Source organism: Pseudophryne corroboree, chromosome 1, assembly GCF_028390025.1.
Source record: "Pseudophryne corroboree isolate aPseCor3 chromosome 1, aPseCor3.hap2, whole genome shotgun sequence".
NCBI lineage: Eukaryota > Metazoa > Chordata > Amphibia > Anura > Myobatrachidae > Pseudophryne > Pseudophryne corroboree.
In genome coordinates, this window is record NC_086444.1 from 286298959 (window position 1) to 286325125 (window position 26167).

Sequence of the window (26167 nt, forward strand, 5' to 3'; positions counted from 1 at the left end):
ATGGGTCTCACATTCCTGCCTGTGGGACATTGGAGACAGGGATATTTACCCAAAAGCATATATTTTTAAAGCGGCAATCATTTACAAGGCAAAACCTACCAGTTTTTTTCCCCAAAAATATTTTTATTCTTTCAATACACAAAATAAACACATTGGTCAGGAAGAAAGACAGCAAATGCAGTATAAAACTGGTGCATAAGAAATGATGTATGAAATGTACCAAAAGTGTCCAAACAGTACCCATTACAATTCAAACAAAGCAGAAATAAAACACGTAAGACAAGTCAAACAATTAGACAGAAACAGGCACAAGACACCAAAAGAAAGAAGCTAAAAGAGAGAGGGGGGGGGGGGGGGGGGGAGGCTGGTGAGTATGGCAGGTACCCGTGAAATCTTGGTTCCGCTCCAGAGTCATTTGGAAAATCCTCCATTGGACATGTGGCCTTCGCAGCACTGTTGAGGAATTTCAATAAGGATTTTTTTTAAAAAGGCTGGGGAGTCAGGATATGCATTAAGAAGCCAGAAAGTGAGGGTGGAAGGGATCTTAACATCTATTATCAACCTAGAAATGGATATCACTTGGTCCCAAAAACATACCTCCCAACATGACCCTCTCCAGGAGGGACAGAATGCTCTGCTTCTGGACTTTTCTCTTAATGTATGATTGCTGGCATCTGTGTTGAACAGGTTAATGGCTAAGAAAGGTGTTTTACCACAGGTGATGGAAATCATAAATTAAGAGGGAAGTCCAGGAGCAGAGCATTGTGTCCCTCCTGGAGAGGGTAATGTTGGGAGGTATGCCAAAAAGGTAGCAAGAGCCGACAATCCCACCAAATATGAAGTGCGGAGCCAACCTCTGCATTACAGCACCAACATGTATCGGGCACCCCCAGGGAACATCTTTTCCAGCGTTAGAGCATACTTGCCTACCTGACGCTCTCCATGAGGGAGAAAATGCTCTGTTCCTGTTCTTTCCTGGTAATGTATGATTGCCATCACCTGTGGTGAAACACCTTTCTTATCAATTAACTAGCTCACCACAGGTGATGGCAATCATACATTACCAGGAAAGTCCAGGAACAGAGCATTTTCTCCCTCATGGAGAGGGTCAGGTAGGCAAGTATGCGTTAGAGAACACCTGTACCAGTGTGAAAGAACCTTACATTGAGTCTCAATCACAGAACAACTCACAGAGCTAGCAAATGTATTCTGGAAAATCCTAATCCATTTATCTTCATCCAACTCAAATTGCAAGTCTCTAGCATATTTGGGAAGAGCAGGGTACGTATGTTCGATCAGGACCCCGCACCCCCTCGAGAGAAAGTGTGCCGGATGCACAGTTGCCAAACACATGTTCTTAAAAGGGGTCAGAGGTATGATGGAAGCTGCACGCAAGTTCCCAGTCTGCATAAAATGTTCCAATTGTAAGTAGCACCATATCTCAGAGGGTGGAAGGTCCCAATTAGTCTGCAAAGTGGAGAAAGAAGATACACTTCCCCCATGCACCAGCTGACCAACTCTATGCATCCCATTTCACCCAAATAGCAAAAGTAGAAATAGCAGGGTAATTAATCAGGGTAATTAAACAAAGGTGAGGATTTGGAGGACACGAACTGTCATTTCTATTCCAACAAGCCAAAGTTGGATCAATAGTAGGATGAGGAATAACAGGGACTTTGGACCTCTAGGTGTATTGTGCAATGTGTATAGGTAGTATTTCCTTCTCTATGTTAACCCACTGCTTAATATTGGTTGCTCTGGACCACTCTAGGACCCTTCTAATAGTATTATAATAGACTGAAAAATGCACAGTTGATGTCCCCCCACGTTTGCTGGATAAAAGATAAAAAAAACCTGGTTTTGCTTTGCAAATGACTGGCGCTTTAAAAATACGTCCAAAAGGCTGCACCTCCGGCAACTAGGACGCTATTACATTTACCCCAAAGTGAGGATATTTTGAAAACCAAAATAATGAGGAAAAGATGTGGGGTGACAGAGACAGTCACAGCAGGATGAGAAAGGAAGTATCAGGGAGACACAGACACAAACACGTAAAGAAGAGGCAGTCTGTGAACTGTAGATGTAGGAGTTTTGGCAGATCAGGTGCTCATCTCGCCTTGTCCTCTGCTGGCTGGTCACAGTGCAGTCCACATCACACTTCTGTAAGAGGAGCTGTGCCAGGCAGAGTCCGTACTGGGGAGGAGAAGTGCAGATATCTGAGAGTTGGACCACAAATGTAAAATAAAAGGCTACAACCTGCCGGACTACTACAATAGGCAATGTACAACACAGGTTGTGTAGCCTCCCAGATTCTGGTGAATGACGCACTTCTGGCATTGAGGGTATAGAGTGAGAAGGCACAGACATCAGGGAGTTGTTTTGCCTGCTCAATCGGGGAGGCAACATTTAATCAAGAGCTACCACTCTGCCCACACCATGCCCCCGACTACAGGCTCTGATGGCTAGGCCACACTGGGCCTGATTTAGAGTCATCTTTTGCCACAGTTAGGGCTGAGACTATATGCTTATACCACTATAAAGCCTTCCCTGGTGTACATCCATGTGTCCAAACGTGCAGTAACTGACATGCCCACCATTAGCGCGTGTAGATGCTGAAATATCGCTTGGTGCATCTTTAGATGCATTATCCATTGCATCATCAAAGCAGGTGCAGATTATCCATGGGAATATGACCTCTTATGTGAGCCATTCAGCATCTTTGTATGCAATAGCTTTCAGTGACATGCCTGAGACACTCTCATAACACCCAACATCCATTTTTTAGAAAAAAAAAAAACACAACCAGTGGCAGTTGGCAAGTGGGCTCACCGAGCATCTGCCCTTATTATATGTACAGATAATTTCTTGTGAGGGTTGGCTCTAGTTGATGTAACAAGAATGTAATGTCAAGTTCCGAATACTTGTTATTATTGGTGATCAACCTGCACGTTGCTTCTAAACCGGCCATACAGTATGTGGTTTGTTAGTACACAGACTCTTGACGTAAAGAGTGAAAAGTTTTGAAGGAGTAAAATCAGGTTCTGGAGATAATTAAGGAATGTAATAGTAACCTTAAGGAAAGCTTTCTCCCCGCCGAGTTCTCCAATTACATGTGGATTCTGGGGAACATATACTGTATATAGGAATGCTGGGACATTCTTCTAGTAATACTTTTGGTGGACAAGGAAACAAAATTGTTCACAACAGGCTGTTCAAGGGAGGCACCTTGGCAAATTGCTTTGTGTACACACAGAGGGTCGGGTGTTGGTCTCTATATATGTAGTCTCTCTCTCTCTCTCTCTCTGTATGTATATATATATATATATATATATATATAAAAACATCTATCCGTCTGTCTGTCTATCTATCCATCCATCCTGTATTATGTATATACAGTATATATACCCACACACACACATGCACACCCCTGCTGTGACAGTTCATCTATGAAGTTAGCATGTAGCTTAATATATATAATCATGGTGTAGCATCTAGTCATAGCCTTACGAACATGTGATCTATGACACAAATATTTATATAATCTAAACCTGTCTCTTGATCAGGCGGCAAGACAAGCTCCGGATCCCTAATGGATGGCTCTGCCATTTGGCTCCTGAAATAATACGACAATTGTCTCCTGACACAGAGGAGGATAAACTTCCATTCTCAAAGCTCTCAGATGTATTTGCACTTGGGTAAGTAGAGATATTAAATAACATTAAATAACATACTGTCACAAGCTAGACATATGGCTCACCAAAAACACATACATTCGTTTTTACTACTGTTTTTCCTATTGCCCTGGGTTGTATATTATATTGGGCTAGATGCATCATCGCTTGGAAAGTGATAAAATGGAGAGTGAAAAGGTGTCAGCCAATCAGATCCTAACTGTCATGTCACAGGCTGTATTTGAAAAATGTCAGTTAGGACCTGATTGGCTGACACCTTTTCACTCTCCATTTTATCACTTTCCAAGCGATGATGCATCTAGCCCATTGTTTCTATACTGCTACAGTACTGTATGTCCCAATGCAGCGGCTTCCCAAACCACAATAGAGGTACAATAGCAAAGTGGCAGGGCATCCTATGTCATCCTGTGCTATGAGACCCTATTCACACCTGTATCTGCTGCAGCACTTTTACTTTGTGTTTTCACTCAAACTGCCTCTGAGTCTGCTATATTTGATTTTAGTCTGTGGCAATCATTTTAGCTGCACTGATTCCATGTCTGTTTGGTCTGAAATAGACACTCTTTTGCCAGAGCCATACTGAGTAAATAGCGGTCTCTGATAGTAAAATTGGCAGTACAGAAGAGATTGTTTGCCCATAATATTGGAATAGTCAACATGTAAGAACAGTATAGCTATAATCTGTACTATTTCTATGCCATGCACTTACTTTCCTAAGTGTTATACCTAAATAAGACTGCAACAATTGTTTTTTTGTTTAATAATACTATCTTATTTCATATTCACAGAACTATTTGGTATGAGCTGCATGCCCGAGAGTGGCCATTCAAAAACCAGCCAGCAGAGGCGATCATATGGCAAGTTGGAACAGGCATGAAGCCAAATCTAAGCCAAATTGGGATGGGAAAGGAGATATCGGTGAGACAATGTTTTGTATTGTTTAATATTACTCGTCATCAACAGTGCTATTTTTGTCGGAAAATAGGTTCAGGAACTGCAGGCGGGGCAGAGGTGGATGGGGATGTGGGTGGAGCTACCACAAGGGTGGGGCATCAATTGGTGCGTAAACTCTTAAAAACATAGTTTAGGCTATGTGGGCCCATTGATGGGATACACGTATTTAAAGGGACAATGCGCACAGAAGGAACGCACCGCAAAAAATGTGTGGTCTCACAAAGACGGGACATATTATCCTCCACACAGTAATGCCCCTGACACCATATTATGCCCCCACAGTAATGTCCCTGACACCATATTACAGTTATGCCCGACACCATATTACTCCCCCACAGTAATGCCCCTGACACCATATTACGTCGCTACAGTAATGGCCAACACCATATTACGCACCAACAGTATTGTCCCTGTCACCATATTATGTTCCCACAGCAGTGGTGGATTTTACCTATGGGTTGTAGGACTGCAGTCCCTCCAGTAAAATCTGTCACTTCAGTGAGCTCTGCTGAGCTAGTTGCAGTCTGTGTGACTGTATTGGCTCAGTGGCTTCACTGTGACAGGGAATTCCTATTGGAAGTACTACCTGCCAGTTATCCATAGTACAGGCAGTCCCATTGGGAGATGTTTCCTCCATCCAGGACTGCCAAATCGGGCTGTGACTGGCAGAGAGCCACTCCTTGCCTAGCTGGCCTCTATGGGCTGCAACCGATGCAGTCCATAGAATCTGGGGGTTAGTGCATGTGCACTCAAGCTGATGCCTGTACGCATGCGCAGGGGCTCAGTGCCTGTCAGCTCCATTGCACTGGCACTGGGACAGTGACGGGACTCTTCTTTTCTCACTGATGTGGGTAGCGGCAGCCCCCCTACCTAGGAAAGGTAGGAGCTACATTGCCCCACAGTAATGCCCGACACCATATTATGCATCCCACACACTAATAATGCCCCTTATGCCACAGTTCCTGCTCGTTGTCAGAGGTCTCACCCCCCCGCCAGCTGCTGCTGCTGCCGCCACCTGCTCCTCCTCAGTATCCCCCTTTGTAAAGCACGCTCCTGACGTGATGTTGTGATGTCATGACGCAACAGAGTGGAGTACTATGGATAGGAGGGGGAGTGCAGGCAGCAATAGCCAGGAGGGGGCGCGGTGTGCCCCAGTGCAGTAGAAAGTCACTTATGCTGGTGCACAGCATGGAGTCCCTGGGACCCTGATGCTGTGGGGAGGCTGCAGGCTCAAAAATAGCGTTTCACTGAATCAGTAAGTAAAAAGAAGTTATCACAGCTGTGGCAGGGTACACACTTCTCCCCTGCCCCCACCCCTCCCCTTCCCCTACACCTATTCAGTTATCACCGATAAGCCGCGTCTCACTGCCTCTGGCAGGAGAAACAAAGTCTCAAAAACAGCCCCTTTTTTGGGCCAAAATGGGGTCTGTTTCTCCCGGCATCACACAGGTTTCACTGAACCTGTGTGTTTTCGGGAGATAATTTTTTCTTTCTTTCAGGAGACCAAATTGGATAGCCGAAAAAAATGCAGAATAAACTTCAGGAAACATTGCGAAAAACGTCCATTTTTTGCTCCCGATGTGTATTCACTCCTAATTGAATTCCCTCCTTAACTGGCTAATATTTTTTCCAAAAATCACTAAGAAATTTTCATATTTTTTTATTTAAAATTGAAAACATTTTTAAAACCACGTTTAAATAGTTTAGCGTAAAAGAATGTTTAGTGGTTGTCTAGCATCCTTCACAGTGCCCATAGGCTCCTATTATAATATTACCCCCACCTCACCAGTGGCATTGCCCCCCAGTGGAAATAGTCACCAGTGGTATCTTCCCCGACTGCCCATATTTAGCCATTGAAACAATACCCCTCCTCCCTGTGGTAATAAGCTCCCATTTTATTAGAACTTCCCTACCCCCGGTGTTAAAAAAAATAATAATTCCCCTTAACAATAACCTCCCCATTAATTCTTATGAGCATTAAAATCCTCCCCAGTGTCCCTAGATCCCCACAATAGATTTTCCCCCTAATGCAGAGTTCTGCGGAACAAATCACAGAGGACAATAGGGGGCCTAATTCATGTTTGTATGCAATAGCAGATTAGCACGCAATGTGCTGTGATCGCAATGCACAAAGGGGCCGCTGCGATGTCGCTTGCAGATTTCATGGAAAAGACAGGAAGTGACCAGTTGGAGGTGATAACGGAGTGTTTATGGGGAATGGTTGGATAAACACAGGTGTGTCATGGCTGTTTTTGGGGTGTGTATCTGCTGACGGCTGCAAACTTGTACATGCAAAAACATGGCGTCTGAGTCGCTACTGCTGTGTGCAGTCTGCATAGCTATAGACCAACCCTTAGCCCCGATGTTCCTCATTTTTACATATATGCTGTTAATGTCTACGCAATTGCGAACGAGTATGCAATGGCTCCGGTGGGCGTCTCTTTTGGTTCCTGGGCAGCAGCTTCACTTGCTAACAACAGCAGCTCTATAGCCTAGATAATCGCAATTGCATCTGCTGCGTACAAACTTTAATTAATCCCATTGTTCAGTGGGGACTTTCAGTTCCTCTCTTTGCACTTAATTTTAACTTTACTGCTGGGCACATGTGTACTGCATTCTGGGATGATATTTTGTGTTATCTAAATATTACGCTGCATACATCAGACAATGGCAAATTATGATGTCACCTTTGTTTAAGAATCAATATTGTATAAAATGATCTTCAGCTATTTTTCTGGGTCTCCCAGACCTCCAACAGTCCCATTTTACTTATACCCCTTTTACACTGCCGCTAAAACCCGGGTTATTGCCATGATAACCTGGGTTGTGGCTCAGTGGAAAAGGGTTAAATGGGTTCAGTGACGTGGGAATCCAGTACAGTTAGTTTGCAGGGTTGGTCCTAGGAAGGACCCAGAACAGGGTTGGACTGGCCCACAGGGGTACAGGGAAAACCACCGGTAGGCCCCACTGCCTGGGGGCTGATAATGCTGATTTGATTACCTTATAACCTTCACTATATATGGGTAAGAGACTCAGTACGCAATTGGCGTATGGGGTACAGTAAGGGTACGCACTTAGCGTAGCATACGCTCAGCCGTGATCGAGACACACATGCGATACGCTTGCTCACAGCTTAATGCGTGGTGTCGGGCATGCTATAGGCGGGCGACTACCGTAATGCTACGCTACCAGCGTAGCGGACGCTCGAGACCACGAGGAGATCACGAACAGCGCAGACGCTCACAGGATGACAATCAGTAAACCTTGAATGTAACACACAGAAAGGATACTCTTATGCTGTAAACCTTGTACTGAAATACTGCAGCGATATAACGCTGCTTAACCTTGTTAATCCTAAAGCTGTTTGAGCGATCGAGACGCTCCTATTACCCTCTGCAATGTAATGAACACACGATACCGTGCTAAGGTTCCAACACCTTTACTAACAAGCTTTTAGTTATATCGAAAAGGGGTAAACAGTTTACAAGTCATACACTACAAGCTAACATATAATTCTAACAGAATATCTAGACAGAAATATACAATAACGTTACAATCTTATACTATAACGGAGAGAGAGAGAGAGTGAATGGCCAATACAAACAAAGAGCGAGTTGATTACAGAGAATTACTTACACACACTGGGAACGATCGCTGCGCTATTCCTGGTACCAGCTCCAAGTTAGTCAATATGAAAACCGTTTGTGGAGTGAGAGAGTGAGCTGTCCAGGCTGGCTGATCTTATATACACTGCATACAGTATACTACAAAGGGACCTATAATCTCATTGTTCATTGGACACAGGAATGTCTCCTCGCATCATAACAAAAGGTCATAGGTTAGTTTGAACAGGTGGGCTGTGACTATTACAAACAGCTCAGATGGGAGGGAATCGCCGGATTCCCGCCGCATGGATAATGAACTGCAATATAAGAAATGTACAGAAACTACTAATGGCCATAACTATATGCAGGAGCGATTAATCTTTACCTAACCAACACCGGATTGTTGCTATTAAAATACTCTTCGGTTAGGTACCAAACACATCTGCTCAAACCCTGTCTGGCCCTTCGTACAACAAAAAGAGGAATTCCTTTGTCCAGGGACCAACTACACTAACCAAACTTACTGTTACTATTAAGGGGAACATTATCTATTAAACCTGCTATATGGATTTATTAAGTAGCGATTGTGTCGCTCGCTAGACGCACACAACCTCTACCGTAAATGCACATACCATGCGTTCAAGCGCACGCCCGTAGGGGCGCCGTCACGCAACTGCGAATATGTGCACGCACGCCAGAGAAAGTGCATGTGCAGCGGGCGAGCGCATGAGGTGAATATATGGCAACGTGCAGCATGATATTTTTCTGACTTTGACAGTCCACCCTTTGGCAGTCATCAATAACTGCCACTTCCTAAAACAGTTCAAAAAGAGAAAAATATATGTCATATGTAATACATTTCTATGATTGAGTAAGGGTGAAGAGAAGAAGGTGGGAAAAAAAGTATGACCTAGTGAAATAGTAGAAGCATGTGTGTATGAGTCCATGTTTGAGGGGTCATGTATCATCGTGCCGTACGTGTTTTAAATCAAGCTTCGAGGTATTGCGAAGTATACATTTGAATTCCTTCTTATCCCGTATCAAGGGTCTGTGGATGGGCTGTCAAACTTTACCGAGCTCTTTTCGGCTTTTGGTTGTAACAAAATGGGGGAGCACATTTTAGTTGATGATACATGAATGGGGGGATATGTGAGTGCTGATATCTGTGCCTATGTTCCCTATTGACTATGTGTGTGTTATTACCTGAAGGTTGTAGAAATGAAGATAAGAAGCAATTATGGTAAATGCAGTCATAAACTATGTGAGTTTAATATACATTTGCCGATTGAGGTCTTGTCTTGTGTCTTGTCTCGATGTACATGTTGACTGTAGTCTCCCGATGCTTTTGCTATAAATGGTGTGCAAAAAGCTTTCTCAATGTCCATAGACTTACAATCTTTAAAGTATTGGGCTATCGTAAAAGTTAAAGTCACTAGGGATATTGGGGGTCTATGGCATTGTCCATCAGTGATCTGTGTAAAAGGTTGTCAAATTCTTCTTCCAAGCGGATGTCTTCGTACCTTGGAGGAAAACAAAGGAGAAACGGGTGAAAGAAACGGACCGTGGTATCACATTTTCATCACAACATTGTCTCTATCGTTGGGTCATAAATCAAATTAGTCATTGTAATTACAGTGTCTTCACTCCTTAGACTCATCACTCGGGTACTACGTTTACACTTTGTTAAAATCCGAACGCATCTAAATATCAGGCCAACCAATATGACGACTCCCAGAATACACAAAAGAAATTTCCCTACATCCATAATAATACCTTGGGCCCATTCTCCTAAGCCCGAAAACCAATTTCGTGGGTTCAACCATGACACCCAACTGGTCAGCTCGTTGCCCACAGCGGCGAGAGTGAGATTATGTCTCCTTCGGAACTCCCATTTTAATTGCAAAATGTCATCCATCTTTTGGTCTATGACCTCGACCGGGTCCTCAGTGCTGTTTGTAATGTACGTGCAGCACTTTACTCCATACTGAGTCGCTAGGGTAACACAATACCCGCCTGTTACTGCTGTGAGATAATTGAGAACCATCCTATGCTGAACCAGTTCTGTTTTGTAGGCTTGTAACTCTCTTCCAGTATACCTGAATGTGTCGTCATACATTTCGGTGATATTGTCTAATAAATTTGCAAGCGCAGATATATATCTATAGTTTAACACTCCTCTGGCGGTACGAGTGATATCTAACGCGATTAGGAATTGAATCCCGGTGGATTCATGGATCAGGTCAGAGGCCGGATGCTCTGTTCTCTCTATCAGGTGCCGTTTAACGATGTGCTCGTAATGGGTGTGAGTATAAGGAGCTTGTGCACTGCGGTTAATATCTTTCATTTTAGTGTGGGATACAGTCATTACCTCAGGCAGTACTTTTCCAATATAACATAACCCTTCTGAGTTTGGGGCAAGCCACTTATACGCCTTCCTCCCGCATATGAAATATGCATCATCGGGGAGAACATATGGGACGGAGTGTGACATAACCATATTACAAATTTTCCATATGAAATCTCCTAACCCTAATCCTTCCATCTGTTTAGTACACGTATCAGTTTGTACGATCTGTGCACAGTATCCTGGTGATACTTCTCCAACTCGCATGGTCCTACTTCCTAAGGTGTACCTATACCGAAAGAATTTCCTATGGTCGGCTATCTGGCGTATAAGTTGTGTGTCTATGGGCATTCTGTCGGCTCTATGTGAAAATGTCATGGTTTGATTACTCCATGACACTTCCCAATTTCCCGGCTTTCAGGGATTGGAAATGTTAAAGCACACTAAGGACCTATCCACATGATATTGGTGGAGCTTCAAACTAGGAGGACTAGAGATATTAAACCTCCTGTCCACCGGCCTCCCACCACTTAGCTCAAGTACCTCTCCTACCGTTAAAAGGAATGGTACTAGTCCTGATTTGCTATGGCCTTGAGGTACTTGAGAGCATACCCAACAGTTTGTCTGGTTTAACACTTTACCCACTAAGGAGTGATAGTCACTCAATGGATGCCGGTCCATATGGATATTAAAACTGGATTGACATTTCTATTTCTTGATACACCCATCCTCAACTATATTGTCACAATGCCTACAGATGCAGTTCTCTTCAGCTAACAATCCTTCACAATGTCTACAAATAACATGGCTGCTAGATCGTTTTCTGGTACTCGCCTTTGCTTGGTGATTGTGTTGCTATTGGAAATTTACGCCTCCGTCCTGGTCATCAGAACCCATTCCGGATCCTTTCTCGACCTCACTGGTACTCTCACCGAAACAGACTGCTCTGGTCAACATCATGGTCAACAGGAAAACACGGACTGCAGTCTCTTGGGGCAAGTCTATCTTACAGGAGGAGAAAGAGAAATTTGTAATGGGGGTACAAAAAAAATACTTTGAGGGGAAAGAAAAATGTTACGACGTCTTATGTCCTCTAGTCTTGTTGTTCTTCTTGCTCTGCTGTCATCTCAAAGGTGCTGTCTCTCAGTCTTCCAAACGAACACTCCGGTGATACAATATTCCTTCCAAATCAGCGATCTCTCTGTAAGGAGCAAAAATCTTGCATTACCATTTGTCTAACTGATGTGTGACATACCATCTTTAAAACATGAGAAAGAAGAGAAGAGAGAAAAACAAACGAGTGAGAGAACAATTCATCACATTTTGCATTAAACAAAAAAAAAAAAACATTGTCAGATCTTCCGTTCACCATCAGGCTGTCACACCAACACTTCCACTGGTGTCCTTGCGAAGTCCCCTCCCCACCAGTATTTCCACTCCCCACCGTTTTGCGCCTGGCCAGGACACTCCGATGTCGGTAGGTCACACTGGGGTTTGGTAGACTTCTGCAAGGACCAAATAGCTATGTGATGTTTGAGTTCTGCCGATGAACATCAGAGATGGGGACAAAAAAAAAACATTTACAGATAAATTACAACGTTTTACCCGGCCGTTCCTGTGTCTACAAGGAACTGACCTCCCAATTTCATTAACTGTAACCTCAGGCTTACTATCAGTCCTAATGATCACCTCTCCTGACTGCATCTTATGGGTGCGGCCCAAACTTCTTCTTATGCGATCCCTGATTACAATTTTTTTTTTTTTTTTGTGTGTCATGGCTCTTGTTCGTGTTCTTGTCTAGGGGGTCTGACTTTATGTGGGCTGTTACAGTTGCTGGCATAATGCCCTTCTCTTTTACAAAGATAACAAACCCTGGGCTTCCTCCAAGTGCCAGTGACCTGAGGTCTTGGTTGATTTGATGCCTCCTCAAACGCTTGGATGCTCATCACCATCAACCGCTTTCCCTGTACTTCCCTGATTCCTTGGATACCATGGTTATGTTGTTGTTGTCTAGGGGGTTGATATACCTTCTGTAAATTTCTTGATCTACAATCTCTTGCATAATGACCTTCCTTCTGGCAATTATAACACCTTATCACCTTGGACTTACCCACAGGGATCTGAGGCTCCTTACGTCTCTGTGTTTCCCTGTGCTTGCTGATGTTTTGCTCATGCCCAACAGCGGACTTTCTTAAAGCAGCCACCGAGATATTTCTCCAGTTTGGGTTGGTGGTCTGTACCCTTGTTCTCAACACTTTCTTTAAACCATTCATTAATACCTTAACCGCTACTTCTCTATGCTTCACATTTGTTTTGATGTTTGCTATACCGGTATACCTAGTCATGTCCTGCAATGCCCGATGGAAATAATTAGAAGTACTTTCCCCTTCGTTTTGTCTTATGGAGAAGATTTCGTTCCACTCGACAATGGCTGGGAAATATACTGCTAACTGTCGGTTGATCTGCTTAATACATTCCTGATTGTGTTCCTCCGTTTGAGGTATTTCTGTGTCTATTTTACAATCAGCAATACATTTTGCAGGGTCAACACTGGAGGGCAAACCTGCCCTCAGCACTGTCCGCCAATCTTTGTTGGTGGGTTCTGTGGAATTTCCTAGTTCTTTAATAAACTTTTGACATGCAACTAGATCTTTCCTAGGATCAGGAAATTCAGACATAATTGACCTCAATTCTGTCCGGGACCAGGGACGGCGCATTGCACTGTCCTTGACGGGAATGATTCCCTGAGCGTCAGTCTTCCCATTGGGGACTGTGATCACCATGACAGGGTTAAATTCAATTACATCATCTTGTGTTGGTTCTACAATATGAGGTACATTTGTTTGTGCGTGATATATAACACCGTACGTACCTGTGGACACGACCTCACCTGACCCTCCGTTAGGGGGTTTGATTATTGCCTTTACCGAATTGGTCGCGTCCACCTGGATGTCTTGTGTGATGGCTGCTGGAAAAGGTGCCGACATCGTGCTGGGCTCACTTTCTTGCTGGTAATCCTGAGGGAAGTTTAACATGGGGTGCGACTTGCACAGGTTAACAGTTATACATTTAACAGTTTTACTTTTATCATTGTTACATTTATTACAATTATTCTTATCGTCTATAATACAGTTGCTAAGTGCATGTTTATCAAACACCAGTGTGCCATTCTCTGTAACCACCTTCTCTCTTGTTGCCATATTTTTCTTACCACAGTGAGAGTCAGCTGTGTAAGCTAATTCTCCTTGTATTTCACCTTCCTGTTGCCATAACTGTAAATAATCATTATGTTTGATCCGTCTCTTTGCAGATTTAATGAGACATATCCTTCTCCTTAGATTTTGTAACACCTCGGGACTAAAACTGCCTACCCGTGGGAACTTTTCCCCGTCATGCACAGTCATTCTTTCCCATTCATTGCACAATACCTTTGTGTGTGATCCATTTCGGACTTCCCGGTCTGTATCACACGTTATCCTTGCCGACTCTATTAGCCGGTTTACGACATCAACCGGAACCATGGTTGATCACCCCCTACCTGAACAACTGGCCCCCATCCTTGCAGGTGTTGCTTTCACTACCTCTGACCTTCAAATCAGGGTCTTCAGCGAACCCTTACAAAAACCAAGATGTCCGGTAGGCCGACGGTGAAACTTTACCGAGTACCTTCACAAACTCTCGCCCACGTTGGCCAATACTGCAATCACTGACTCAGAGCTGCTGTACCCAACCTAGGGCCCCTATAAACCTTTATTTCTGGGGCGTGTGGGAGTAGGTTACCCATCCCCAGCAAGTATCGGTTGTTAGAGAATTCCCGCGTGACCAGCGAACCTCCCTTAAAATAAAAAAAAATTTCACAAATCACGTTAGAATGTACAAATAGCGTTTATGACCCCTCTAGCGTACGCAAACGGTACTGGGTCAAGTTACTAACTAATGCACACAATTACGTGCGGTACAATCGTACTGCACATAAGCAACTAATCTTATGTGCGGAACGACCAGTGGAATCGAAAATTGCTGCTGCGAATTCCTTCAGCCGGAGCTTAATGGCCTATATTGGTACTGCACCAACCCCCTGGGTTGTGCCTCTTTTCTCTATCTATAGCGGACTTCCTAGTCTGCTGTACCTAGACCTCCTGGTCTGTCTCTCTGGACCTCCTGGTCCGTGACCTCCTGGTCTGTGTCTACAGTAGACTTTTACTCTGCTATACTCTAATGCTCCTGTATATGTTTAACAAGGGATGCCTCCCAAGCCACCACGCCGTCACTTACGTGAATGTCCTCACGAGAACTCGACTTCTACGTTCCAATCAAAAAGAGAATACTTATATATGTATACACACACACTTTCACCTCATGTACACTTTACTTTTGTTTCTGCGCAGAAATCCCTTTCATTCAGTAACACAGTCTAGTCCAGATGAGTTGCAAATTAGAGAAGGATCTATTAGCTTAAAATTTTGGACACTGAGATCGATTTGCGCTTTTATCGCGTTGCCTCCTTTTCGCCTATTTAAAATAATACTATCGTGTGATTTGTATTATGTGGGCGTACCCAGACGCTCCGTTGTGTAATATACGCTCCGTGCGTTGGCCCTTGCGTCGCGCACGCTAGTCTCACCCTTTTGTTAGAGACACGTGTACGCCAGCCAGATATGTCCACAGAAATACAATTAACACGTTTATATCAATGTAGATGATCTTTAACTGTAATCATCTACCGAACACCACACCGAACTTCCTTGTATCTTAGGCAAGCCGTGCGCGTGTTTTACAAATTACTCCTTAACGTATTAATATTACTTTTAACTACCAATAGCAACAAATCTTTCTCAGCACGTTATCAATTATGAAATGGCAACCAGGAGAGTGATGTGAAAATACACAAATGAAAAGAAATGCAGATGTATGCGTGCGTGCGTACGCAAAACAGAAATAAAACAGTTTTAAAAAGACAATAGCGTATTGTTCTTACTTCCGGTTCCGGATTCCACCAGCACTCCTTCAACGTAACGAAACAGACGCTTATCTAGCCAGCACTACTGTATCCCGATACGAAGGGATACTGCCTTCCCGCCCTTGCTGACAGATAAAGTCTGTGTTCGCTAGTGCGGATATGTGGAGGACGGACGAGCCGCCAATTGATAATGCTGATTTGATTACCTTATAACCTTCACTATATATGGGTAAGAGACATAGTACGCAATTGGCGTATGGGGTACAGTAAGGGTACGCACTTAGCGTAGCATACGCTCAGCCGTGATCGAGACGCACATGCGATACGCTCGCTCACAGCTTAATGCGTGGTGTCGGGCACGCTATAGGTGGGCAACTACCGTAATGCTACGCTACCAGCGTAGCGGACGCTCGAGACCACGAGGAGATCACGAACGGCGCAGACGCTCACAGGATGACAATCAGTAAACCTTGAATGTAACACACAGAAAGGATACTCTTATGCTGTAAACCTTGTACTGAAATACTGCAGCGATATAACGCTGCTTATCCTTGTTAATCCTAAAGCTGTTTGAGCGATCGAGACGCTCCTATTACCCTCTGCAATGTAATGAACACACGATACCGTGCTAAGGTTCCAACACCTTTACTAACAAGCTTTTAGTTATATCGAAAAGGGGTAAACAGTTTACAAGTCATACACTACAAGCTAACATATAATTCTAACAGAATATCTAGACAGAAATATACAATAACGTTACAATCTTATACTATAACAGAGAGAGAGAGAGAGTGAATGGCCAATACAAACAAAGAGCGAGTTGATTACAGAGAATTACTTACACACACTGGGAACGATCGCTGCGCTATTCCTGGTACCAGCTCCAAGTTAGTCAATATGAAAACCGTTTGTGGAGTGAGAGAGTGAGCTGTCCAGGCTGGCTGATCTTATATACACTGCATACAGTATACTACAAAGGGACCTATAATCTCATTGTTCATTGGACACAGGAATGTCTCCTCGCATCATAGCAAAAGGTCATAGGTTAGTTTGAACAGGTGGGCTGTGACTATTACAAACAGCTCAGGTGGGAGGGAATCGCCGGATTCCCGCCGCATGGATAATGAACTGCAATATAAGAAATGTCCAGAAACTACTAATGGCCATAACTATATGCAGGAGCGATTAATCTTTACCTAACCAACACCGGATTGTTGCTATTAAAATACTCTTCGGTTAGGTACCAAACACATCTGCTCAAACCCTGTCTGGCCCTTCGTACAACAAAAAGAGGAATTCCTTTGTCCAGGGACCAACTACACTAACCAAACTTACTGTTACTATTAAGGGGAACATTATCTATTAAACCTGCTATATGGATTTATTAAGTAGCGATTGTGTCGCTCGCTAGACGCACACAACCTCTACCGTAAATGCACATACCATGCGTTCAAGCGCACGCCCGTAGGGGCGCCATCACGCAACTGCGAATATGTGCACGCACGCCAGAGAAAGTGCATGTGCAGCGGGCGAGCGCATGAGGTGAATATATGGCAACGTGCAGCATGATATTTTTCTGACTTTGACAGGGCCCACCTCCTCCTCTAGGGATCAAGTTTCAGTTGAACTTGAATTTCACATTATAAATATTACCTTATACTACACACTACTATGGTGTATTTTCTATAGTGCATTGCAGTTATTAATGTGGTACATTATCATGCATGCACTCACAGCATTTACTATATATATTTATTAAGGGGCGCAGACTATGCACTCTGTAATGGTTAGCAAAGCCTCTGTTGCGGCTGGCCACACCCCAAAATATGGGCCCCTACCGTTGCATTCTCCTGGTGGGCCCTTCATGCCCCAGTCCGACACTGACCCAGAATAAGATTAAACCGGATCCCGTTTACACCATAGGTAGATTCACGATAGGGACGCTGCTTCCGGCAGTGCTGTCACACATCTGAGGGCAGGCCAGAGAGGTCAGGGCGGAGCCAGAGTCTTTACTGCTGCTGAGATACTCCGGTGCAGTGTAACTGGCTCCAACCCGGGAATAATCCATGTCGAAGCAGCGGTGGAAAGGGTCAGTCCTGGGTCTGACCTGGTTTGGAACTGTGTTACAAATTTTAGGTCAGACCCGGGACTTGGGTGGAAAAGTAGTAGTATATTTCTTAATGATGCTTCTGTCAAGTGTTCACTTGATTGTCAGAGCATGCTATAAGAGGAACAGGTGGTGGATAGACGGATGTGAACACTTGTCTAAATAAAGGACAATTATAAACCAAAAAAGACTGCAATAATTTAACTAAGAATATCCAAATATACTCCTGCAGTAAACACCCTAATCATACCTAATCAAACCAATTATCACTTGTTTGCAAGACAGCACAACTTGCTTACTAGTGAAAGCATCACGGTGCAATTAAGACATAATTAACAACCAGTTGTGGTACATAAAAATTTCATGTAAGTGAGGACTGGAAAATTTGTCAATTTACCTTCCTATTTTCCTTATGAATGGTTTAGCCTGGGAAGGAACATATATGTGTTTATTCCAAGTATTTTTTATTTCATTTTGTTCAGACAAGTTTTTTTGCTATTTCCTGTATTATATACTGCTTTGATGCTAAATAATTTAAGTGCCGGATGTTCACTAATGTTTTTAGGACATTCTACTATTCTGCTGGGCCTTTGAGCAAGAAGAAAGGCCAAGTTTCACCAAACTGATGGAGATGCTGGAAAAACTGCCAAAGCGGAACAGACGTCTCTCTCATCCAGGTCACTTTTGGAAATCAGCTGAGTGAGTAACCTTCACCAAGACCTAACATATGCTTCATCAAAACAAGTTCCAGTCTAGAGTACATTATTTGCAGCTAAGCTAAGCTACTTTGTCATATACATTTGCTCATACAGGCGTAGTGTCCTATATCCAAAATACGGAATTATTTCAGCGCAACTGAGATAGTGACACCTTTGCTTTCTGACGGTGCAATGTACACAGATTTTGCTTAATGCACAAAATTAAAAATATTGTATAAAATGATCCTCAGGTTATGTGTATAAGGTGTATATTAAACATTATTCATTTTGTGTATATACACAAACTTTGCTTCATGCACAAAATTAATAAAATATTGTGTAAAATGGCCTTCAGGCTGTGTGTATAAGGTGTATATCTATATATATAAAAGCGAAAGCCCTCACTCACTCACTGACTCATCACTAATTCTCTTACTTCCCGATATGTTAGGAAGTTGAAATTTCACATAAGTGTTCTTCAGGTGGGAAATAGGAAAACTACGTAATTAGAATTTTAATTTTTAATTTAATTCTAAGGGGAAGAAAATGGGGTTGACATAATGACGTCATTACCGATGCGTGGCTTTCATTGTGTGTATGATAACGCCCAAACATACAATTGGATCAAAATTTAGATTGCACCACCAGTGTGTAGAATGTAATAAACTACAAAAATGGTCCTGTCACTTTTTACCATATCTGCTACGGGTGCTCCTCAGGTAATGCCAAGAACAATGGATTTATATTTACTTACATTAAGACGTCTCAAATTTACATCCCTATAGAGTTACCAAATTAACACTCATTTATATGTACAACCGTGAAAATCAGAAACTTCTGTGCGAAGAACAGGTAGAACAGCTAGTGAAACATAAATGCATTTGGTGTTCAGACTTGGGTCCAATCCTCAAGATATGGTATGCAAATATTCCAAATACGTAAAAATTTGAAATCCAAAATCCCAAGCATTTCGAATATAGGAGACTCAACCTGTAGTTCCCTTTTCTTGCAATTTTATAAAAAAAAACAACAACCCTTCTTTGGCCATTTTAGATACGTGTAATTTGCTTATGAGTAGGTATAGATACTGTATTTTCTGAAAAAATCAAAACTTCTAAAATCAAACAAAAAAACCCATCAGCAGCAAATTTGTTAATAATCTGAAAGGCAAAGTACAGTTAGGGTGTGTCAACGCAACTGAGGACTATGCAGAGTTTAGGTTGGTGCATGCTGATGCAGATCATGAGTAGCAAACCCAGCGTATGGATATGATGCACTACAAGATGCAAGCAACACTGCTTAAGGGTGCATAAATGCATTTATTTCTCAGCAAGTAATGCTGGAGGATATACAACCGATTTGTGTTCAATTCTGCATCAGGTCCATAAGTGAAATAGCAATTATAGCAACTGTCATCTGCTCCTAAATCAATTTAATTTCACAAGTACTTTGCAGTCTCTCAGAATATAGACACTGAAGTGTGTAAAGACTCCACAACAGATCACTGCTAACAGGTCATCTACTCTGATCAATTATCAATCTACTTTGTCAATAACCTAAATTCATAAATACTTGTTCATCTAGCCAAGAAACCCTGTCTCCTTCTAGTAACAATTTTAATTATCACTCTTTTGTATTTAATCTAATTACAAAATATAAATCCTTGATCCTTAAAACTTGAAATAATTTATATTTAATAATTACATTTAATTAATGTGGTCTGTATACTATGAACTAACATTGTTTGATTAAGGTGGAAAAGTACAAAAAGACCATGGGGTTTATTTACTAATATTCGTGTTTTTGCCATTTTGAAGGGTGTTTGATCTCGAATGGTATCGGGTGCGTTTTACTGCAACTTTTTGAATCCTGATACGGTCATTTACTAAGCTGCCGAGTTTTGCACATTCGTTTTTTCCGATGTCGATGTGATTCGTAATATCAGGCAGTGTTTTACGGGAGTGATGAGTAAAACACTGCCTGACAAAACACAAGGAATCCCGTCCGGATCTGTGAGATCCGTGCAGGGCTTCATTGTGTACCTCAAAAAGTTCATTAAAGTCTTAAAAAAATTGCCTGGGGTCCCCCCTCCTAAGCATAACCAGCCTCGGGCTCTTTGAGCCGGTCCTGGTTGAAAAAATATGGGGGAAAAAATGACAGGGATTCCCCCATATTTAATCAACCAGCACCGGGCTCTGCGCCTGGTCCTGGTTCCAAAAATATGGGGGACAAAAAGCGTAGGGGTCCCCCGTATTTTTGAAACCAGCACCAGGCTCCACTAGCTGGGGAGATAATGCCACAGCCGGGGGACACTTTGATATCGGTCCCTGCGGCCGTGCCATTAAAACCCCAACTAGTCACCCCTGGCCGGGGTACCCTGGAGGAGTGGGGACCCCTTCAATCAAGGAGTCCCCCCCCTCCAGCCACCCAAGGGCCAGGGGTGAAGCCCGAGGCTGTCCCCCCCATCCAAGGGTGGCGGATGGGGGGCTGATAGCCTTGTTTACAAAATGTGAATATTGTTTTTAGTAGCAGTACTACAAGTCCCAGCAAGCCTCCCCGCAAGCTGGTACTTGGAGAACCACAAGTACCAGCATGCGGTGGAAAACCGGGCCCGCTGGTACCTGTAGTACTACTACTAAAAAAATACCCCCAAAAAAACAGGACACACACACCGTGACAGTACAACTTTATTACATACATGCACACCAACATACACACATACTTACGTATGTTCCCACGAGGCTCGGTCCTCTTCTCCATGTAGAATCCTAGGGGTACCTGTGAAAAAAATTATACTCACATAATCCAGTGTACCTTCTGTTCTTTGTATAATCCACATACTTGGCAAAATAATAAAACGGAAACCCGACCACGCACTGAAAGGGGCCCCATGTTTACACATGGGACCCCTTTCCCCGACTGCCAGGACCCCCCCTGACTCGTGTCAAAGAGGGTCCCTTCAGCCAATCAGGGAGCGCCACGTCGTGGCACTCTCCTGATTGGCTGTGTGCACCTGTAGTGTCTGTCAGGCAGCACACGGCACAGATACAATGTAGCGCCTATGCGCTCCATTGTAGCCAATGGTGGGAACTTTGCGGTCAGCGGTGAGGTTACTTTCGGTCACAAATCAGCCAAACTCGTCCAATATTCTATTAGATTGATGGCCCCTGACAATCTGTATTACTAGATTAAAATGGTGAGATCGTTACAAAAGTCAGTCGTCTCCACTAGATCCACTAGACAAGTTTTTTTTTGTTTTGTTTTTTTTCATTTTACAGACAACAGTGTCATTTTTCTGGTAATGCTGAGCCCATTTGATATTTAATTCTGAAAATATTTAGTTGGTGAGCTACAAAAGGTCTATTTGAAAAGTTATTCAACACTTTCAAGTATACAAAGTGTAGTCATGGAATCACTAATAACCTGTTTACTGTTAATACATGATTTCAAATTATTTTCTATTTTTTTTACAGGCTGTGACAGATATCTTGTGCATTGGCGTCTCCGTGTCCCCTCTTCTACATCTGCCGCCTTCCTGTCCCGAACACTATTGTTCTCCTCCAACTGTGGAAGATCTAAAGGTGGAAGGCATTATAGGAAAGGCAGCAAAAATGTCAAGTTGGCAGAGCCTTGCAATGCAACCTGAGAACAAGCCCTGTGCTGCCCCTTCTGTGTTAGTCCACCAGTGAATGGGAGTGTTGAAAAGGGAAGTTAAAACCTCCTCAACAAATTGGCATGCTAGGAGATTAGAAGATGTGTTTCTGACCGGAGCTATTACAGGTTCTTGATGGTCACTATATGCGCTGTATTGATCTCTGAGGGCCAGTTGCACACATACCTCCAAACTGACCCTAATTATGTACCTCCTATATGCTAGAAAAAGCCGCAGAATCCTGTGATTTCACGGTCCTGTGGCCATCTCTAGCAGTTAATGCATAAGGGGGAAATCTTGACTATCTACAATCATTTATCTTGCGTTTGTGTTCCTCAGATTGTGGAGGACAAACGTTAGAGATTCTGAAACATCAATTTTATTTTTTTAAGATGTTTTTGATGAACGAAACTGATAGGGGAAATATGAAGACTCTACAGTTTTATGCATCTGATTGATTGGCGGGAGATTGTACATTAGTTACTGGAATGGTTGAAAGATGTCTTGAATTACTGGTCTTTTATCTGTGTCTACTTGTGTTCATTGTTAAGCTACTGATGGCATGCTGCTTTCCTCATGCAGTACAGAGGACATTTACATGGAGCAAATTAATCTTTCATTCCTTATATATATATTAATTCAATAATAAGCACTACCACTTTTTACTCAATAGGTCTCTAATACTAACACTGCATTTAGGTGCAAAAATTTGCAATAAACCATAACATCAAGTCAGACAATGGCTTTCACCATCTAACTTGCACCAGACAGATAAAAGCTATTTGCTGATTGGTTGATGTAGGTCAGTACAGTTTTGCACTAAAATGTACTGTTAGTAAATCTAAGCCCTGTTGATGGGTAAGAGGTGACATAATTATGAAAGTTTATATAAAAGTTTACAAGGCATTTTTTGTTAACGCTGCATGTTTTATCCTAATCTTACATACAATATATTTGGTAAATCATCCATGTATTTCTGTGTCCTGTTACATGGTCTTACAGAAGGTGCACATAAGCACTGCAGTTTAGACCTTACTGAATACATACTGCCATATGTATGGGCTCAAAATGGTTGCTTATCGTGATCAGGAACGATTGAGACTGGTGGAATATGTGGTCAGACTATGGCTGCTACTGCAGCATTAATGTGCTATATAAGCCCAATGTAATGCCTATCTTTATATGAATTGGCCTCATACACATGTGGCAGATTTGGGCAGATTTGGTGAAATAAAAGTTGTGCCCTTGTATGAGCAGTTTTAATTTGGGTTTCAAATTTGTGAGTGAGACCTCTGGTTATTGAATCGTACTAATGCCACACACATTGCACACTGAGGGGGAGATTAAATAAAGCTTGAGGTTCTGATGGCACTGCTGTCACTCATTTTTCTGCTCTTCAGTTTATTAAACTGTAAGAGCTTATATTGGCTGTGTATTCTTGCTACAACACAACACGGATAAAAAAGTGCTCCAAGGATTTTATGCATTTCATTTTAAAAACAGAAAAAGTGAAAGTCAAGAGAAATAACACATAATGGAATGAGCCTGGTGGATCTTTGGGTGCATTTTTCTTTAAAATGATAATGAAAGGAAGTGGAACATATACGAGAGCACAGTCGCACCTGTCTGTAACTGAGCTGTTCAAACTAAACTGCTCATAAGCATTGTCAGCCCCAGAAATGGGGCATATCCTCATAGGAATATAAACATCAATGCTCTTTTATTGTATTCTCTCACATTTCTTGAAAACAAGACCCTGTCTATGGAGTCAGAGCTGAAGTAAGAAGAAGAAATAAAGAAAGACAGTGACAGAAAAAAGAAAGGAGGTAAAAGGAAAAAAATGTTAGAGATCATTAAAGTGCACTTAAATGGTCATAGGCCCTCATTCCGAGTTGTTCGCTCGCTAGCTGCTTTTAGCAGCATTGCACACGCTAGGCCGCCGCCCTCTGGGAGTGTATCTTAGCTTAGCAGAATAGCGAACGAAAGATTAGCAGAACTGCTACTAAGTAATTCTTTGCAGTTTCTGAGTAGCTCCAGACCTACTCACAGATTGCGATCAGCTCAGTCCGTTTAGTTCCTGGTTTGACGTCACAAACACACCCTGCGTTCGGCCAGCCACTCCCCCGTTTCTCCAGACACTCCCACGTTTTTCCTTGACATGACTGCGTTTTTTAGCACACTCCCAGAAAACGCTCAGTTACCACCCAGAAATGGCCCTTTCCTGTCAATCATTCTCCGATCAGCAGTGCGACTGAAAAGCGCCGCAGGATCCACAGCAAAACTGCTAAGTTTTTAGTTAAATAACTAAGCGCATGCGCAATTAGCAACAAAACGCAGCATAGCAAAAATCGGCAACGAGCGAACAACTCGGAATGACCCCCATAGTTGGAATTAACGTTAAATAGGCCAGACAATATAACAATATAACAGTAACATTGGTAAAAAAAAATTGGTTATGCATTAACATCAAGTGATTTAATTAATGTTGTATACCATTTCCCCATTGTTGACCTTATAGCTAGGGATAAAATTTGGTTAACACTCAGCACAGATAACATTGCCCTGGAAAAATCACTTCCATTTGCCACACTATACAGAAATATTGACCTGGGACATATAGTAAAAGCTCAATACAGTATAACAGCATCAAGAGCATTAGATTTATAAATGCAGTACCGCCAAGGCGAAGCCAAGATTTGGTTTTGCAAAAGGCATTTATTCTGCTTAGTACATTTCAAATGTATGCCTACTTTCCTGTCTTTGCCAAAGCCGGATTAAAACCTGTTACCCTAGTTCCACCCAATTCTTCCCATCAGCCACATGGCATCATGTTCCACAACCTAAAACACTTTGGCAAAACTTTGGTACACCAGTGGAAATGAGGTACATGCAATTTTGGTCTTCAGAAATCATTTTAATCAGTAAATTTAGGATAAGGTTGGCTAACGGACATCAAAAAGCTATCCACTATATACACAGTAAAAGTTTATTAATGAACAAAAAATAGTCACTTGCACTCTCATTGTAGATATTTTAATGTATCAGCACACACCCCCAACATTAATTTCCTAAAGCAAGTACACCAGGAGCACTCTTGGGGGAGGTGGGGTTATCCAGTTGCCCAGAAACCACCATAGTAACTGAAAACTAATGTATACTGTAGCTTCTCTGTCATACAGAAGCTGCATGCTCTGTATTGGTCTGAGAGCAGAAGGGGAGGGGTGAAAAAGTCAGGAATCAGTAGAACAAACCAAATGTGACCTTAGTGTCTCCCCAATGTCATGAAGAGGCTCTGGGAGAAGGGATATATGAAGATGCCAGATCCACAGTGGAGCGAGTGTGAGTACTGTCAGTGTTTCTGTCTTAACAGTATGTCTGCCCTGCGAGCCTGTCCCAAAGACCTGTCATTGTGACTGTATGGCCTGTGAGTCTGTCATAAAGTACTTTCAGTGTGTGCCTGTCCCATGAGCCTGTCTCACAACACTGTCAGTGTGTCCAACCTCTAAGTTTGTCTTCCATTAATGTCAGTGTGTCAGTCTGTCCTGTGAGCATGAGTGCCACTACTGTGTGTCCATTTTTTTTAGTTTGTCTCACTTCACTCTCAGTGTGTCCATTTTTTTGTAAGCCTGTCTCCTAGTACTTTTAGTGTCTGTCAATCCTGTGAGCCTGTCTCCCAGCACTGACAGTGCTGGGGGTTGGGTAGGTTTAGGCTGCAGGGGGGAGGGTTATGGTTAGGTTGTAGGCTGCAGGAAAGGGACGGTTAGGTTTAGGCTGTGGGAAGAGAGGGTTAGGGGGTAAGGAAGGGGGGGGGGGTAAACATACTCACCCGACCCCTGTTGGGATTCTCTGCTTTGGCATATCGGTGTCGGTCATATGACCGTCGGCATCCCATCTGCCGAGATATCGTATGTATTCCGTGTGGAGTATGCAGCTAACTTCACTGCTGGGAGAGAGTTCTTTATAGTAAGTAAAAAACATTTTACCCTTTTTAATTATCAATCTCTGTTAGATAAGATTGTGTGAACACGTAATACATTATTGCATGTTACTTTATCCACCGTGCTTGTTATTTATGTATAATTTAACAAAAAAGTGTCCATTTTAGGCTTATTACTACAGTCTGACTTATGTTTTTTCCCTAACTTAAGCATTTAA

General features: G+C 42.7%; 1 protein-coding gene across 2 annotated transcripts in view; it reads left to right on the forward strand.

Moving 5' to 3' along the window:
- The window catches only part of KSR2 (kinase suppressor of ras 2), an 868249-nt gene extending 842466 nt beyond the window's left edge, over window positions 1–25783 (forward strand). Inside the window, exons 17-20 of one of the 2 annotated variants that reach the window (XM_063964329.1) lie at window positions 3564–3695; window positions 4481–4610; window positions 18228–18361; window positions 21834–25783. In XM_063964329.1, the coding sequence (XP_063820399.1) occupies window positions 3564–3695; window positions 4481–4610; window positions 18228–18361; window positions 21834–21840 (403 nt within the window). In that variant the 3' untranslated portion in view covers window positions 21841–25783. Of the gene's footprint in view, window positions 1–3563; window positions 3696–4480; window positions 4611–18227; window positions 18366–21833 lie in introns of those variants that run through there. The other variant, XM_063964330.1, reaches the window with a different exon arrangement.
- The last annotated feature ends 384 nt before the right edge of the window (window positions 25784–26167 follow it).